This window comes from Lissotriton helveticus, chromosome 4_1, assembly GCF_964261635.1.
Source record: "Lissotriton helveticus chromosome 4_1, aLisHel1.1, whole genome shotgun sequence".
In the NCBI taxonomy this organism is placed as follows: Eukaryota; Metazoa; Chordata; class Amphibia; order Caudata; family Salamandridae; genus Lissotriton; species Lissotriton helveticus.
Genome location: NC_136063.1, coordinates 1,287,312,353 through 1,287,331,611, shown reverse-complemented (window position 1 = coordinate 1,287,331,611; position 19,259 = coordinate 1,287,312,353). Strand labels below are relative to the sequence as shown.

Sequence of the window (19,259 nt, the reverse complement as noted above, 5' to 3'; positions counted from 1 at the left end):
CACTCGCCGCTCTGGATCAGATTTGAAATGACCTTGGGTTCGAGAGGTAGGATCGCCCCTATTAATCCCTAGTACTCGCGTAATCCTAAAATTCGCAAGGAACTGTTAAAAGCGCTGGAACACTATTTCCAAGAAAATGAGGGTTTGGTTTCCTCGCCGGTCTCGCTATGGGAGGCCTTTAAGACAGTGATTAGAGGTCTTTGCCTTGTCCCTGATTTCGGGAGTTAAAAAACAGAAAGAGGAAGACATGGTGAGAGTTGAATCGGAAATAGCGAATATTGAAATGGAAATAGAGCAGGAGGTTACCCGTGCTAGATTGCACATTTTGCAACTTAAGCAGCTTGAGTACAGGACGCTGGTCACTGATAGTGCGAAAGGCCTGAGCCGAGAGCAGCAAGGGTGTTTATATGATGTGGGGGACAAGGCCGGTAAACTGATTGCTTGGTTGGACAGGAGGGATAGAGCAGACCGGGTAGTTCCTGAGATTGAGACGACGGAGGGGACTTGTATAAATGACCCACAAGAGATAGTAGATAGTTTTGCTGACTATTTTCGTAACGTTTACACCTCCGTCTCAGATAGGCCGGAGGAAGACTCGTGCCTATTACGGAGGGATATTCAGCTTCCATGTTTGACTGAGGAGGATCGAGATTGCCTTGGCGGTGCGCTCTTTGAATTCTGGGAAAGCTATGGGTCCCAATGGTCTTACGATCGAGTTGTACAAGCTTAGACCGGATAAGATAGCCCCCTATTTGAGAGACATGTTTTTGGAAGCTCGAGAACGTGGGGTCTTGCCCCGAGACCAGAGTGTGGCTTCGATAGTGGTGATACCTAAGGAGGGGAAGCAGAGGTCCAATTGCGCTTCGTACAACCCGATCTCGTTGCTGAATTCGGAACCCAAGATATTAGCTATAGTGTTGTCCAATAGGTTGATCAAGGTTATTAGTGTACTGGTACATTACGATCAATCTGGATTTTTTCCACATAGGAATACGGCTTTGAATCTCAGGCGATTGCACGGAGCTCTAGCTAAGGCGCATACCTTGCGAGAACCGGCCATAATAGCGTCACTAGACGCGTCGATGGCCTTTGATACGGTGGAATGGCCAGATTTGTGGGCCGTTTTGGTTCAGAGTTCATCGAGCCTCTTGCCCAGGTTGTTGTGAACAATCGTGTCTCTGCGCCATTTTGTCTTGGGCGGGGCACTAGACAAGGGTGTCCGCTCTCTCCCCTTCTGTTCTCGCTGGCTCTTGAGCATCTTGCGGCTTGGATCCGTTGGGAGCCCTCGATCAAGGGTATTCGTTGGTCCCCACAGTTTGAAGATCGGATCTCTTTATGTGCGGACGACATTTTACTTTATCTGACTTCTCCCAGGAAAACCCTTAACGTTGTCTGAGATGTTTTGGCCTCTTATGGTAGGAATTCGGGATTGAAAATAAACTGGACAAAGTCATATCTCTACGTATTGTGTGGCGAGGTCCCCATCCTGCCTCGTAACTGTCCTATTCAGAACGCATGGGATGGGTTAAAGTATCTCGGGATTTATATTTCAATGGATCCCACACAGTTAGATATGATAAAAACCTTCTTCCTCCACTGGCTCGGCTGGAAAGTGACGTTGGCTGGCTGGAAGAAACTTCCGCTGTCGCTGCTAGGACGGGCAGCCCTGTTTAAAATGATGTCTCTTCCCAGTTTCCTCTATGCTCTCCAGAACACTTTGGATGTAGTACCAGCTAGTTACTTTCGAGAAGTGGAGGGATTGCAGCGTAGTCTGCTTTGGGAAGGCAGATCACGTATAGCGTTAGCTAAGTTGACGCTCCCATGGTACGACGGAGGAATTGCCCTCCCTGATATTAAAAGATACTACTGGGCATCACAGTTGGGAGCTATAACCCGTGGTACTTACGGGTCCAATACAGATCCAGGTTATGCAATGGATAAATGGCTGCTCCCTGGTGGTAATTATAGCAGAGCGCTGTATACTAGATCTATAGAGAAAAATGTAACGGGACCGACTAGAGTAGCTGTACGTATATGGCACGATGTTACCTGGTCATTGGGATGGAAAAACCGTTTGACTTTGGCTACCCCTTTATTTGGATCGGATAGGTTGGGCAGATTATGGAATACGAAGGGTTTTAACAAATGGGACTTGATAGGGATTACTACCGTGGGCGATGTTTGGGCGAAGGGAAGGGTTAAGTCGTTTGCTGAATTACAGACTGAATATGAGCTGAGTGGTACGGAATACTTTCGCTATGCGCAAGTGCGGCATGCATTGAGGTCAGTATTCAGAGGGGGAAGAGATACCAGAGTCGTCCCCATTGGAAGACCGAATACTGGATGGGCATCTGCCGGACAGCACCATTTCTCTTATTTATAAAAAATTGATAAATCACAGAGCTGATCTATTAACAGATTTAAGGAACAAGTGGACGCAGGAAGGTATTAACATTGACGATGAAGATTGGCAATCCGCAGTTTCTTTCCCTAAGGAAGTTGCGATTCCGGCGAGATTGAGGCTCGTCCAGTTGAAAATACTCCACAGGGTTTATGTCACTGGTCCACGTCTGATTAGAATGGGGTTAACGGAAGATGGCTTGTGTAAGCGTGGATGTGGTCAGTTGGGAAAGTTTCTTCATATCCTGTGGGAATGTCGATATATGATAGATTACTGGAGCATAGTCCATAATGTTATGCAGGAAGTAACGGGTGTGATTCTTTTGCCGGAAGCGAGGAGATGTCTATTGAATATTTGGGAGACTACAGACCTAAACGCTGCACAAACTCGATGGGTCACTCTTGGGGCCATGATAGCTAAGCGGAACATTGCACAGCACTAGGGATCTGCAAGGCCTCCTACGATAGAAGGATGGAAAAAAGTATGGATTGGTGTATGTTCCGTGAAAAAACTGTTTACCTGGCATGGGGTCGCCCTCGAAAGTGGAACAGTGTTTGGCGTCCTTGGAATCAGTACAGAGGGAATATTTGTGTACCACCTGCAACTGTCAACTTTGAAACTCCTCTTTCCCCATGACCCTTACATGTGAATCTGCCTGACATCTGTGCTCCATACCCCCCACTCGCTAGTATTTTCTGTACCATAGATTGCATTTGTGGACGACCCTCTTCTGTACTATGCACTAATGTATTTTTTGATGCCTTGTTTTAATAAAAAAGAAATAAAAGATAAAAAATCAAGGCCTGTATACTCTTCAGATAGGGGCCCCAAGCAGCCAGACCTGGAGCGCTATCAAGTCAATACATTGAAGGCAGGATGTACAGGAAACGCAGAAATATACAGGAAGGTGACGAAGAGGGTCCCCAGAGAAGGACAGGGGAGGAGAGGCGCATAAATGCGGACTCTGCTCGCCGAAGCGAAAGTAGTTTTCATCTCTCTGAGATTACTGCTCCAGAGGAAGCCTGAGCTCCCCGAGTGAAAAGTGGGTCAATGGAGATTGTAATGAATGCAATCCAATGGACGGGCGGAGTCGTCAGAGGTGGAGAGGCAGAGACAATAACGGATACAGATAGCCAGAGAGGGTGAATTAAGTACAAACTGGGGCCAAGAATTGGAACCTCGTTCCCAGTGGCACTGTTAAATCGAGATCCGACTGATTGAGTAAAAAACTGGTAATATAATGTGGTATTCTTCTTAGATAGCCCCGCTCACCCCCTCGGTAGCTTGGTAGGAGCAGCCAGGCTTATCTTCAAGGCAAATGTGTAAAGTATTCACAACCATGCTCACAATAATCTAATGATAACACCACAAATAGACTCCAGACGAGTTTTATAAAAAAAAAAATAAAAAAAAAAAAAAAAAAAAGAGTATAAAATGTATGTAAAAAGATATACGATAAGACCACACAATACAAAACCAACATATGAGGTTGTGTAATATTTCCCCTGGCCGGTTGTTAGGCCCGGCCAGCCAGGCCTTGTAAGTTCTGGCGATGTCAATGAACACTTCTAAACATTCTCCTGTACTCCTAATATCATGCCATACAGTTTGTAATGCTAGAATCAAGCACTTTACAAGATAAAATAATGCAATGCGCAAAACAACCACCAGATATGTCTTTCTGCAAAAAGACAATGCGTATACACTAATCAGGTAGTTCGTTATGAAGGAATATTGCAATGAGCAATAAGCTAATCAAGTAGTTTGTTATGCAGAAACAAGGCAATGTGTCATACGAAAGTCAGATAGTTCATTATACAGAAATGAGTCCGATGGTTAGTTATACAGAAATGATGCAATATGTAATACGTCAGTCAGATACTCCGTTCAGCAGAAACTGAATACTTCGTAGTACACGCAGGCCCGATCACCGGGCTTCAGGCGTTCTCCCCGCCTCTCCTTCTGACCTGCAGTTAGCCTCTCACAGTTGCCCCCAACATAATACGATGTAATCCCAAAGTGCAGCTTCGCACTCCGGCCCCTGTACCGCCATTCCCTTGGCAATACGGGCCACGATCTGAACCGAAGCAGAGGCTTGCGCTGCCAACACGAGAGAGAGGCAGAGAGCGTCTCCCTCCGAGCCTGCGAGTCGACACACGTTACCTGAGGGGCACAAACCCACTCCTCTCCTCGTCCAGCGGCTGGGCCTCCAACGCAGCTTTGTGAAATGGCAACGGCGGCTCTGGCCGACAACTCAGTTCCTCCGGAACTGCCGGTCCGGGCCACTTTACTTACGAAGATCTCAGGCTGCCACAAAGCACACGCACACAGCGTCGCAGAGTCTTCCTTCACTCCGGGCGCACGATCACTGGGCACTCCACACACAGGTCTCAGGCTGCACGAAGATCACTTACACAGAGTCGCGGAGACTCACTTTACTCCGGTGCGCATGATAACACGGCAAATCCTCACAAAAGTCTCCCGGTGCACAACGCACACAGCGGCGATGAGACTACCTTGGATTCCAGTGCACACGATAAGGCAAATCCTCACGAAGGTCTCAACGCACACGCTCACAGCGTTAAGACTCACTTACATTCCGGTGCACACAATCACTGGACAATCCTCACAAAGGGGTTCAGGCTGCACAAAGCACACAGATTCGCTGATCCTTGCTTGGATTCCAGGTACCCCCGATCACAGGCCGATCCTCCTGAAGGTCTCAGCGCTGCACAAAGCACACACACACAGCGTCACTGAGACTTACTTGGACACCAGGCGCCCATGATCACAGGCAGTTCTTAGGAGGGTCTCAGCCTGCAACAGGCACGCTCCCACAGAGCCGCTGAGACTCTCCTGAAAACTTTTATGTTCCGGTGTTTCCAAACAGGGAGCCAGCTCACCTCAGGCCCTTGGGGATAGCTACTTCAGGACACAGCAAAGTCCTTCAAGCAGGGGGGCACAGCAAAGTCCCTTTTTGCCTTTCCTTGGTAGAAACAGAAAACTGCAGGCCAGCCCCAGATCACACAGCAAGGGCCAGTCCTATCCTTCAGTTCTTTTCTCCTTGGCAAAGGTCCTCTTGACCACGAAATAGCTCCAGTCTTGTTCACACTTGAACAAGCCATTCACCAAAGTTCAGGGGCTTCAGCTCTCATAGTTATACCCCTCAGTGGCTTTGAAGTCTTTGTGCTTCAGGGGGGACTGACCCCTGTTCAAACCAGTTCTGGGTGCCTCCCTGCCAGTGACACCTTTCTTCCTTTTATTGGTGGGGGTTATTAGCCTCTCCAAAACCTTACCAAGGAAAGCGGGGGGAGCGATATCCGCCGATAGTTGGCATGGTTCTTTTGATCTGTATTAGCTTCATTATGATGGGAGAGATGAAAGCAGACTTCTAGACCCATTGCAGAATCCAGAGACGGATTAAACAGTCCTGTAATGTGCGAAATCAGCATGAGGGACAAGTTTGTATGTATTTACACAGGCCAGGATCTTCCAGCGAACCAGACTACCTTCAACAGTGCACAGGCAGGAAAATTAACTAGGCAAGACAGGAGTGTCCACCCCCAGGCGATTAAAAATAGCCCAAACTAAACTGGTCTGTTTCAAGAAGGCAAATTAAGAGACAAACATGACATTTAAAAATGTAAAATGAAAGAAGGACGATGCCATCCACATTTAATCTGTGCCCCATAGTACTGGGCTATTAAGAGCATGAGCTTCTTTCATCGTTTGAAGTTTTATTCATAGACAAATCCGGTTTGTTTTTCAAAAGGCAACAATAAGCACGACTGTTCCAACAAGTTCCATTACACTTCAAAATATGATCTTTCGCCTATACTATGCAACATAAAGTGGTTTTCCTTAAGGGTATCCCAAGACCTGGTTTTTCATGCACTGTCTTTAAGCCAAACAAATTCAAACAGCAGCAAAAACATCTGCATAAAATGCTCCATTATTAGTAGTTCATGTACTGGGCCTTCGGTCTATCGTTTATGTTTTCTTCTTACCTGCAACAAGTCCCTACAGCTTTCAAGACCAAGCTCTAGAAGAATTCCTTTCACTTTTTTACGAGCTCTTCGGATTCTCTCAAGATTATTCACCGGAACTTGAAACATGTTGGCAAATTACCTGAAAGAAATGAGGCCATGTTATTCCTCTTGCAGCAGCAGGACCCTACACAGTACACACTAAACCGCTGGAACAAAAACAAAAAACCCCTTTGTTGTGAAGAGAAAAATTATTGTAGGTCCTACACCAGAAGGAATTTATTCATATAACTGTTCCAGTCAGGGCCATGTATCACTTACGGACCATATATGCTAATGTCACCGATGTGGTCAAAACATTTGTTTTCGCTATACACCAATGTATAACTTGAAACGATAAAGAAGGTAGGCAATAGCTTAAAGGTATTCCGTCCCTCCTGGACGGAATATATTTAATAATGTTTAGTAGCTCATTCAACACTGTTAAGAACCAGCTTCTCAGAGTTAAGTCCTACAGATATGGAATCTATACGAACTGCACTTTCACTAAAAGTCTCTTTTAAAATGCCAAAGAGGTACATATTCACCAACCCAAGAATCATAGAAATGTCAAGCTTACCTTCCGACTTGAGGAGTTCAACAATTAGCCAAGAAGCCATTGATGCAAAGTTGCAGCAAATAAAAATTCTGAGCCCATGTTTGCTCATCACGGAAGTCACAATTTTGAACTCACAGGAACACATTTGTAATACCCACATTTCAGTGCTCTCAGCCTGTAATTCCACAACTGGCAATTTAGAGTGATAATGCAATGATGCCTACGCAGAGTTTATTAGCTTGCTCTTCAAAATAATGTGCCTGAAGTCACATCCATCTGTTACAAAGAGGTAGAAGGAAAGAACTATTTTCAGTGTAAGCCAGATATCTCCCACAGGCATAATATCTCCTATTACCATAATATAGTCAGGGCTTTATTCTGTAGAAATATACAAAAAATCTGCCACTGCACTGTGTGTGTATGGAGCATTTCAGAGTTTCTCTCAACTACCTCTGGTTTGGGTAATTTGTGAACAATAACGTTCAAAAATTAAGACCATGACCGAAAGTGCTGGATTCAAATTTTCAAAACCCTGTGCGACACGGCATCAGCATTTGACACTGTAGACACCAAAAACTAGCCCACAAACTTTATGACGCAAGACTCCATTCTTAACTGTATCAATACTACCTTAATGATGGATACTAAATAGTTAACATACATTTATTAATCTTCTCACCCTTCACCTGTTGGGAAGGTATCCCACAGGACTCAAATACTTCAATGTTTTCCTATTCTTTCTTCATGATCTGGTTAACTACTTCAGTTTAACCATCTACACAAGATACAGGCGTAACTATTGCCAGTTATGTCATGCCTCTATGATGCCAAAGTCCTCTGCATCAGATGCTCCTGCTAACTAATCATCAAACTACAAAGAATCCAAATAAGTTCTAAACCTGATCAGACATGACAACGCGTCACTTGCACTCAACATTCTATACTGCCTACCAGCGGCACAAGCATTTGCAACGCAATAGGTCTCGCAATTACAAGATTTTGAGCTACTGGCATTGTAAATGACAATGCTGTTTGTGTTGAAAAAACCTCAAATGATAAAAGGCATGATCATTTACAATACCAATAGGTCAAAGTTTCTAAAATGCAAGACATGTTGCATTGCAAATGCTTGTTGTTTACAAGCGCTGCATGCTGCGAGTGCAGGTTAATAGAGGCCACGCCCCTCTTAGACGAGCAGTGTCTACAGAAATGTCCACAGGAACTATTAAAGTGAAAGCACGGTATGGGGGCGCTTTTACCAAAAAAAGCAGTGGTGTCATGTTGACAAACATGCTCTTTTGATAAAAGTGCCCTTTGAAAGCGTGCATGGCACGCTGAATGTTGCAGGAAAGCATGTAGTGCCTGCAGTAGGAGAAACCATTAAAGAAAATAGTTCTTACAGGGTAAATAAGATGTAACGTGTAACAACCGAAGTAAAAGGGACAGCCCTCATGTGGGGTTAAAAATGACATGGAGGTACTAAGGAGCCTATTAACAAATCTTACAAGCGAATGACAAATATGGGCAGAGAATGGGCGGGCTTCAAGTCCATACTCCAATACAGAATGGCTCACAGAGCCGCGCATGAGCTGCTCGGGCACGACCTAAAAATTGATATTATAAGCCCTCAGCACTTAATCCAGGAGGCTAATGACACAGGACCAAGCATTCTATGATTTAGCCTAGGTCAGAGAAGAAATCTCAGATCGAGAATGCCTCCATTACTCATAATCCCCCTTAATAAACTCCCAAAGAAAATACAGATGAGAAACAACCAGTGGGTTTTCAGAAACACAATAACGACCTAGATGTTGCCAAAAAGTAGGGTCCAAATGAATCATCCCACAAAGTTTGCAGGTTTGTATTAGTAGCAAAGCCAGCAGGGTCGGATTAGGATCACAATTAGGCCCGTACACTCTAAAAAAAAAAAAAATAATACAAGTGGCCCACATTCCCTGATCAAACCTTTCATGGTCACCATCTGGTTAGTCTCACTGGAATCTGGACGGTTGTTTTTGTTATAGTTTGTATAATGAGAACTCCGGCTAAAGCCATTGGAGAAATGAACATGAGCACCAGTTACATTACACAAGAGCAAATTAATTTTCAGTATAGAGATTAAGTGATTTTTACAAGATCATAGGATGTTGAGCTGACGCTGGGACTCAAACCTAGTTTCAATGGCTGCAACTCTGAAATTAGCGCAATTTTTTGCAACACTCCTCTTCCCCCAACAAGTCCTAATAGACACTGGGGATGAGGTCACAACACCTGGCAGCTGCGGAAGCCACTTTTACTCATCCCCTACCCAGTCCATTATAGCCTATGGGCATGGACCTGGAAAGGGAGGTGTCAAAAGCACATTGCTGCTACTCAAAGGAGGGTGGGTAGGTGAAAATGCCACAATAAAACATACCCACCTGTGAGGCCCCTGCATGCAACCCACCATCACGGCACCCGGCATGGCCTAGGGATGATGGCCCGGTGGGGGATAACTGCTTCTGGAAGGGCATGCGAGGCAGGGTGCCAAGGTGAGAATGCCACAAAGTCTAAAGCAACACCTGCCCTCCAGCCTCAATTTACAGCAGGAGAGTGACCAAGACACTGGCGCCACATTAAAGCGACCTGAGGGGGAATGGGTGAAAGTCAGCCCAAAAAAAACGGCCCACAGGTGACCCTGGGGCACGGGCCCATCAACCAATGTCTGATTGCTCGCCTTCCCAATCAGAGCCTGGAAGCCAGTGTGTCATGAGCTCTAGTGCAAGGAAGGAAATTTCCCCCTGGATGTTTGAATTATAAAATACAGCAATAAAGGGGGTTCAGTGGCCTCACAGGCCTCTGGGCCCAAGTGCACTCACTGCATCTGCTGCACCAATGAAATCTACGCCCCTGCAGCAAGTGAGACTATCCGTGATGTTCCTCTGACGTGCAATTCCCAGTCTAAGTCACAAAGCCACAAACCAAGTATGCATCACACTTTCTAGGCCTCTCTCTGGACACAAAATTGAACACCAATATGTCACTACAGTCAATACCTTTCTCTCATCTGTGAATTCCAAAATTAGTTAATTACCTATTCGACCTGTCAAAACGTGCTTCAGGGTCTCAAACAAGAGGCAGAAGAGCATTGTAGAAATGAAACTATACACATTTTATAGAAGGTGTGCATTACCATGGTTTTCATTTATAACAGTCAATGCTGGAAATGTCAGACTTGCAAATACTTCATTGTTACTAAGATACACATTTATGACTACTACGCAACAAAATGGTCACTGCATACGATTTATGCCACAACAGCCATGACATTATCAGCTCTCGTTGAAGAATCAACTGATATTACTACATCTGTGGTTTAAGCTGTACAAAAGGATCATAAATATTCATAATATAAGCAGGCTGTTAAATCACAACCAGTTTATCTCACAGACCCTGTGAGTGTTATAGGGACCGTGCAGGTTCACACGAGACATCGAGAGCTTCTCATAAAAACTTCAACATTTGAAGCACTAAATAATAGCAATAATGGACAACATATAATGTCTTGAATTAACGGGGGGGGGGGGTCATAAGCGTTGAATGGCAAAACAGAACTTTAGACGAGTTCTTACAGCTGGCGGGAGAATGTGCAGCATTAAAGGCGTTACGTCCGACAGGATCAGTCTTCTGACTAGTCCGGCCTTCAGAAGATCCTTGTTTTCAGTCAAAAATTTATAATTGCTTAGCAAATCTTGGAAACGGTTATATGTTAACTGCAATTCAAAAGAAAAGTAAACCATGTTCAGAGTTTCATTATCAAAGAAATAGAGGTCGAGAGCCACCATCCGATCCCGCGGGTGTATAAACATGAAGCGAAACCTAAAGTTTGAAGGTGTACATTTTTCTTTAACTCGTGGGCTGCAACGACTCGACACAGCTTTGTGGAGAGTTTCGCCGGTCCTCCGCTCCTGGTTGTGCCCGTGTTGTTGCTCGGCTCCAGCGGGGCTGCGCGCAGCACATGGAGCAGCAGCGCTGGGCCCTGCCCCTTCTGCAGGGAGGGAGGAAAGGGGCGGCCCCGTTGCCTGGAAAGCTTGGCTCAGTCTGCTCTCCCTCCAAAAATCGGCGGTGCTGCAGCAGCGCAGTTCTTGCGCGGGACACCGCAGCATGCCGAATGCTGTGCGCTGCTGCGGGAGGGGTGTGCCCGGGATGCAGAGAGCGCTCCGGGGCTGCAGCCTCTCCCGGGCAAGCGGTCCCTTTGCAACGGCTTCAGGAAGCCGGCTAGCGGGAAGAGCCGCCTAGAAGTACGGCCCGGTGTCAGGGCGGCATCCGAGGATGGGAACTCTCGGGCAACCCGGGCGCTGCAGGGCTTTGGTGAGGACGCGCCTCCTCCCACTGCCCCACACACCTGGCTGCAGGGGGGCGGTGCTCTCCCGCTTCTGCAGGACTGCACCCCATCCCCACCTTCCGTTGTGCAGATTCCACTTGCACTTACCGGCAGCGCTGCGATCCGCTCCGACCCAGGTGCGCCGCCTCCTGCACTCCGGTCCAACCCGCTCGGTCCCGCGCCAAGCGGCAGCTGCACCTCCCCCCGCAATTGAGGTTCCAACTCCTGCGAACGAGAAAATGGCGCCCCATTTATACCCAGGAAGTGACGCAGACCCTCATTTGCATGTGCTGTCAACTGACCAATGAGATGGCATATAGAATTTGGCCCCCTTCCATTTGGGCACTTTCAAGGGTCTGCTGGAAAGTCTGGCATTGAAGGGGTCATGACCCCCAAAAAGTACCCAACGTCACCGCCCCCAGTCAACATTCTTTGTTTTGTGGGGGAGGGGGGTGGGTATGTCTCTGAAGTAATCGTGAAATGTCTGAGGATGACGTCACCGAGATGGGAGGGTCTGACTCATACGTAGAGCAATCACGTGCAATGAAAAAAATGGCTTGCCAAATCTGCATGGAAGGGAGGTGGAGCTCAGTAGTCCCGCCCACTCACCCATCAGCCAATAGCAGAAGTCTATGTGCTGATCCTGCATTTCAATTGGACAATGAGTCATGTCAAGTAGGATCTAGCTGACACCACCAATCAATATGACAATTCAATTGGTCAACTCAACATTCTTTTGTTCAAATGATGTGTAATTTTTTCACACCTTCCAATAAAATTTTGACTATAATTGGGGAAAAAAAATTAGTTTTGTCCATTATTTGTTAATGATGTACCATGCAGAGTGAAGAACATCTCCTACTTATATCACAGCATGCTGAATTTTCTATAGAGATGCCACTAATATGCCAATAATCACTTTTAATTGCATCTAATCACCATACAACATACACATTCTTTACACTATTATCTAGCAGAGCTTTGTGTGGGGTTCTGCTGATCTGACCTCAGAATTAGACAATAACTGCAACACAATGATGGGTTAATGATGTAAATGTGTTTTCAAAACAGCAAACCATGGCCATCCAATGCTGTGGTGTAGACCTCGAGATATCAGTTGGTGTTTTCTCACAGTAGGTCACACATGAAGGCCTTGCATAATTCTTACCCCCACACAATTGTAATGAGGCTCTTATCACTTGGAATTAGTGGTCCAAATTGAACTTAATTTTGAAATACAGTGAACTGGATGAATACAAATGCCAATTACAATATGTTAGAGTTACAATAGGAAACCATAATTGGATAAGGATGGTCATACCTTCCAAAACCAATGGTAGGTTATATCTAAGTAAAGCGGAAAGAAACTACTCACAGACATTCCCAGCAACATTGGGCTCACACATGAATACTGATGAAACCTAAAATAAGATTTCTTCATCATTCCTTTACTTACCTTCGAGAAATATTATTATTATAAGATAAAGTGAAAACTTCAGATTGTTTTTTTAGGAAATATGGGGAAAATGAGGCAAGGGGACCAAAGTAACCTATTAAAGTTAGCAAGCAGCGTCATGAACTATAATTGTCCATTCAGGAAGAGTTTATCTGAACGGTGCACAACTTACCCAAACATACTTCCATCTCAGCTTACTTCCACCGAAATAATTGGCTTTACAAAGAACCAGGCTTTATGCAACTTCCTAACACTTGTTTTCAAAGCAGGAAACAGTCTGACTCCAAATGGCCGCTCCAGTATCCTGTCTCAATACAAAACTTGCAATCTACAATTCGCCAACCTCACCCATCTCATTTGAAGACTCTCTACAAGAATTCAAAACAGCAACTTGAAACAAGCATTGGCAATCTAATAGGTTGATGAAGGAAAGTCATTGAGGCATTCATGGGTTATGACACTCAATAATTCATCATACATGCAACTGTGTCACTCATATTTGCCCTCATGCTTCAGATGATTCATCCAGTGACACAACAACACACTAAAACATACAAAAACTAACATACATAACAAGATACATTACAAGAATACAAGTAGAAATATGTGTAATAAAATTACAAATATCTACAAATTTACTGTAGTCAAAACAATTTAAAATTTCTCCTGGTAGAACCAAATAACAATTATCATAGAGTACATTTTTCTATCCCCATCGTTTGCCCTTGAGAGTCACCAACACCGACTTTGGCTATGTATGAGATTCTATGTAACAAAATATCTGCCTATATGCTTTAGCACAGAATAGTAATAATCCATCCTTTAAAGCATGTTGTCATTACCACATACTGTTAACAATAAGTAAGTTAGGCCTATTGGCTTTGTCATACTGTTTTATCATAAAGAGATCAAAGTATTGGAATTTGGTATCACTTTTCCCAATTAATCAATAAGGCCTAGGGGCTTTACCACTGACTTGACACCAAAACTAATACAGACCTATTTAAGTGCACATAAACTGACAACCACAATGCTTTATGTATAAAATGACCAATATGTAGAATTTTCTTTCAAAACAACACACAACCCCTCTCAATATCACCTAAGAAGAATCATCAAAGTGAAAACCTCCAGGGTTTGTCAGAGTGGGTCGCTATCAAAAAACATTTGGCTATTAAGGTAATCTTTAAGATTAAATATAACAAAATACCTGTCTATAGCCTGGAACATGTGATAAGAATCCACTGTTTTAAAGGCCGTCTAGCCTTGAGAAATGCTGTTCACAATAATTAAGCTAGAACTACTGCCTTTTTCATAATTTTTCCCAATAAGCAGATCAGACCTATGGCATCAGACATACCATTTCACAGTGCACCAATTAGGCCATATAGCTTGCAACCATAACCAACAGTGGCCTACTGTTTTGAGTGTAAGTTTCTCCACTAGACAGTCCTCAAACACACAGACATATAATTACAAAAGTGTACTAAATTAAAGTTGGCTAAGGAAAGACCATCTCACCTAACAAGCATTCTCACAGAGCAAATCTTGTACTTCTACTGTGTCACAGGGTTTAACCGACACAAAAATTCTTGCCCACTACACTTATCTGTGAGATTCTGTGTAACAAAATACCTCTCTGCAGACTTTCATGCGGAGCAGTAAAAATCCACCCTTAAATGGATTGATGTTAACAAATGCTTTTCACAATCAATACGTAAGGCCTATTGCCTTTAGCAAAATATTTTTTAATAATCAGATCAAGTCTATAGCCGTCATCATCGGCTATAGCCAACCCAGTTCTGCTGTATTGAGTGTAAGGTTTACCTTATTCCAAAAAGCGCAATTTAAGAAGTCTCTTGTATATGGACACACACAACTTTGGCCCAATAACATCCTGTATGTGGGGTAACCGACATGTGGGTGGAACCTAAGCCCCTCTCTCAGTAGTACTCTGAAAGATCTTTTTTGCTGATCACATAAGGTCTGGCGACAGCTGCGCTGCCAATGTAGGCATAAAAAGATGGCAATTACTTTTCTGCCTTGTAAATAATTATATTGCAAGAGTGTATGATCTACTAGCTAGAAACGTTTCATAGACTTAGCGAAATATGTGTCCCACCATTCTCAAGCACACAGCTGGTGCAAAGTCACCCATGCAACAACTGTCATTTTGTCCAAACTGTAAATCACTCTATCTTCATTGATCTATGTACCATCCATAATGCTATGTAAAGACATTTCTCATGGAAATGCTGCTGATAAATAAGTGAGAGGCTGGAGGATTCAAGGAATATTCAACAAGACATCACAGAGGCAATTGCCGTTGTCTTTCCAAGACACAACCTCTATATGTGATTGGGTTAGAGCACACCAATCTAAAGGACAAAGAGTTGTTTATAGAATATACAAAGGACAAGGCAAAAAATGTAAAACATTGTTCCCCTAAAATTGCTCCTTTGTTTGGAGCTAAGGTTTTTACTGGGAATCACAAAGGGTTTTCTGAGCAGAGAAGGAAATCTATGACAGTTGTAGATTGTCAGGAATGCTCAAATGCACAACATTGCCACATTTTTAATTAGTACCAGGCATACAATTCTGCATTTGTAAATCCAGCCATTTTTCATCTCCCATTGCAAATCTAATTTCCTTTTTGTGAAACCCCTTACATAAAACTCTATTAAAAATAGGGGTTTTCCCATCCCCACCCCAGCTTCTGTCCTTGACATTAATAGTGTCCCGTGAATATCCAGTGTTGAAAACAACCTGCATAATGAATATGACTGCTTGCAAACTTTCGAGTTTGTGGATGTTCACTCCAAAGTAAAGAACCACTTACTAAAATGTTCAATATCCCAAATACACACTCACTTTAAAATACTTATTCCAAAAATCAACAAATCAACTTAATTAAAGTTTGGAACCAACAAAAGTGAGCGTGTATTTGGGACAAGCCACAATATGCAGGATGAATTGGACATCACTGATTGAAACTGTAGTTACTTCCACTTGAGAATTTGCCGTAATAGTCATACCGTTCCTCTAAGACTAGATGGCTGTTATTTAATTGGACTGAATGCACTGGTGTGGAATTCGAGCAAATGCACTTCTGATTTTAGGAAATGTAATACATTAGTATGTGGAATCATTCTTACTTAAACAAGTTGGAGACAATATGAGTGGTGGGATTCAGGCACACTTCTGCATTAAGCTTTGTGATATCATTGATATTGTTTTCATCACTGCAGGATGGCAGCCGTGTAACTGCCTTTTTTGGCACTCGTGTGGATTGCTTGATGACCACAGGTGATTTCAATGAGTGCGGCAACATAATACATAAGGGATATGCATTGTTGTCTGCATCATTTGACTGGCGGACATGCGAGGGGCTAACTATTGGCACAGAACCTGGTAGGTTTTCTAGGCAAAATGCTGACATTAGATTTTTTATGAATAAAATAGATGCTTCTAAGAAGATTGGATACAACGTTTATAATATGGTTGTGGTTGATAAAATAACCATTACTGATGGGTATATCTTTTGGTATTACGCCATAATTGACGTTTCATACCCAATTATTTAGCATTTGCATATTTGCATACATTCTTAATGTTTGTAGTTGTTAAAATATTGCCCTTTTGTTTAAAGTCTCTTTGATATCCCTGAGTCTCAGTAAACAGGAGGCAAGCCAACAATTGGATTTGAAATGTTTTTTTAAAAAGAATTTTTTTATATGCTAACATAGATCAGCAAAATAGCATATGATAAATTGACATTATACACATAAGAGGAAACGACAGTCAGTCACATTATTGATCATGGTATGGGTTGAGCTAAGTTGCAACAGCACTATGAACATTTCAATTAAGGCGATGGCAGGTCATCAATAGGAGACTCCCACGGTGGAGTACAAATCTCCCCTCTGTAGGTTTTCCAAGCCCCCCATATCAGAGACCTTCGGGCAGCCTCTAGCAAGGTATACTGTCTTTTCACGAAACATGCACCAGTCCATGTGCTTTTTCCAGTCTGTTACTGTTGGCGGGGTTGTGGCTCCACACAGTTGGGCTATGTTCCGTTTTGCTACCATGAGGTCGAGAGCAACCCAAACCTTACAGATTCTGCTGAGATCTGTGGGCTCCCATACATTTAGGAGGCACCTCTTCGCCTCCAGTTGGATATCCAATTCGAGCACCTCACTGAGAACAGTATGTATTATTCTCCAATATGATTGAATGTACTCACACTCCCATATGATATGCATAAACGTGCCTTCCCCACTGCATTGCTGTCTGCATTCTCCTCCCTGTACCCTCCCCATGCGAATCAAACAGGGCCCAGTGACATATATCCTATGTAATATTTTCAACTGAACAAGCCTCAATCTAGCTGAGATTGCTACTTCTCGCAGAGTGGCGAGTGCCTCCTGCCATTCCTCATCCTCCAGTACGAGGCCATCTCCCTCCCACCTCTCTCTTACTGCTTGGAGGGAAGTCCCAGTGTTGTTTGTCAGTTTCTTGTATGTGAGCGAGACCATTTTCCCTGGTAGATAGCCGTCGAGTAGTCTATCTGCGAGGAGTGTCAATTGTGGGGGAGTGGACCCTTTAGGAATACAGGCCTGTGAGGCATGACGGACCTGAGGGTATCGAAAATACTCAGTCCGCGAGATTTCGTATTTCTGTTGCATGGTGTCAAATGACATTACTTCTCCCTTTGCCCATAGGTCTCCGATAGTCAAGATCTCGATAAGATCCCGCTTGTCGAAACCCTTCGATTTCCAAAGATCCCCAAGTGTCTCCGAGTCCCAGAGCGGTGTCGCCAGCGTCAGTTTTCCCTCCCATCCCAAACTTTTTGTTGCCGCGTGCCATACCTACACAGAATGTTTAGTAGGTACGGTAAGCGGGAAACATCGCAGTCTAGAATAGAGGGCTCTATTATAGTTCCCCCCTGGGAGGAGCCAGCGGCCCATGGCATAGCCTGGATCATCCATGGGGCGATGGGTGCCATGGTTGATAGCTGCTAGTGGGAAGCCAAGTAATATTTTTTGAGGTCCCGGAGACCGATATCATCATCGTACCAGGTAAGGGTGAGTTTGGCCAGTGCGATTCAGGGCTTCCCTTCCCACAACCATTCTCTCTGTAGTCCCTCTATTTCTCTAAAGTAGCTGGAGGGTACTGGATCAGGGTAGTTCTGCAATGTGTAAAGGAAGCGGTGCAAGGACATCATTTTAAATAACGCTGCCCTACCCAGCAGGGAGAGCAGAAGCGCCTTCCAGGCCAAGATGTCTCGCTTGAGTTTTTGCAGGGGCAGTTGCAGGTTATTAGCGTAGCGGAGGTGTGGGTTTGATGCCACAAATACTCCCAGGTATTTAAAACCTGTCATGGTGATTTGTATATGGCATCCCTTGGATACCCTCGGGGGGGTCACCATGGAGAATATAAAGAATGGACTTACTCCAGTTTATGGAATATCCAGAGAATATGCCAAAACTTGTGAATATGTCAAACACAACGCTATCAGTGATACTCGGGGGGAGGCGAGGAAAAAAGGATATAGTTCAAGCACCTCCGATTTCTTGTTGTTCACTACAACTTGCGCCAGGGGCTCGGAGTATACCAGCCTAATCCAGCCGATGAATTCAGATCCAAAACCAAACTTCACCAGTACAGCGAAAAGGTAAGGCCATTCAATAATATTGAATGCCATTGAGGCATCTAGGGAAACTATGACCGCCGACTCTTGTATCGTCACGAGACTCCCCATCACCCCATGTACCCTCCGGAGATTCAATGCTGTATTACGCTGGGGCATGAAGCCCGATTGGTTGGGGTGCATGATGTCACTAATAACTTTGACCAGTCGGTTAACCAGGAGTTTAGCTAGGATTATGGGTTCTGCATTAAGGAGGGAGATAGGCCTGTATGAAGCGCAATTTGTCTTGGGTTTACCCTCCTTGTGAATGGTGATGAATGTGGCTATTCTCTGGTCTATGGGAAGCTTTCCCCACTCTTTACTATCTACAAACATAGTTAGCAGGTATGGGGCTAGTTTATAAAGCTCGATTGGGAGGCCATTAGGGCCGAGCGCTTTACCCGACCTGAGGTATCTGACTGCCAATGCGATTTTGTCATTTGTAAAGTCACTGTCAAGGAAGTCCCTGTCCTGATCTGAGAGGACCAAAAGGGCAATATATCTAAGGAGGGATTGTGAGTCTGCTTCAGTATAGGAAGTGTCTGTGCGGTAGATATCGCTAAAGTGCTCTGCAAATTTGTCGACAATAGTTTGTGGGTCTGTTGTGGATCACCTGTCTCCATCCCTCAACTCCGGCACCAGGCAGGACGCTTCTTGTGCAGCCATGCTATAAGTTTTCCCACCTTATCTTCTAGGTTGTACACCCTACCCACCTTCTCTCTCCCCTTGGATTTAGCCCTGTCTGTTGCTATGGCCTTATATTCGT

The 19,259-nt window shown here is 44.3% G+C and overlaps 1 protein-coding gene across 2 annotated transcripts in view; it reads right to left on the bottom strand.

Moving 5' to 3' along the window:
- The window catches only part of ADNP2 (ADNP homeobox 2), a 102,284-nt gene extending 90,687 nt beyond the window's left edge, over positions 1 to 11,597 (bottom strand). The window contains exons 1-2 of one of the 2 annotated variants that reach the window (XM_078687861.1): positions 11,457 to 11,597; positions 6,409 to 6,529 (exon numbers count right to left, since the gene is read on the bottom strand). In XM_078687861.1, the coding sequence (XP_078543987.1) occupies positions 6,409 to 6,516 (108 nt within the window). In that variant the 5' untranslated portion in view covers positions 6,517 to 6,529; positions 11,457 to 11,597. The remainder of the gene's footprint in view (positions 1 to 6,408; positions 6,530 to 11,456) is intronic. The other variant, XM_078687862.1, reaches the window with a different exon arrangement.
- Between the last annotated feature and the right edge of the window lie 7,662 nt (positions 11,598 to 19,259).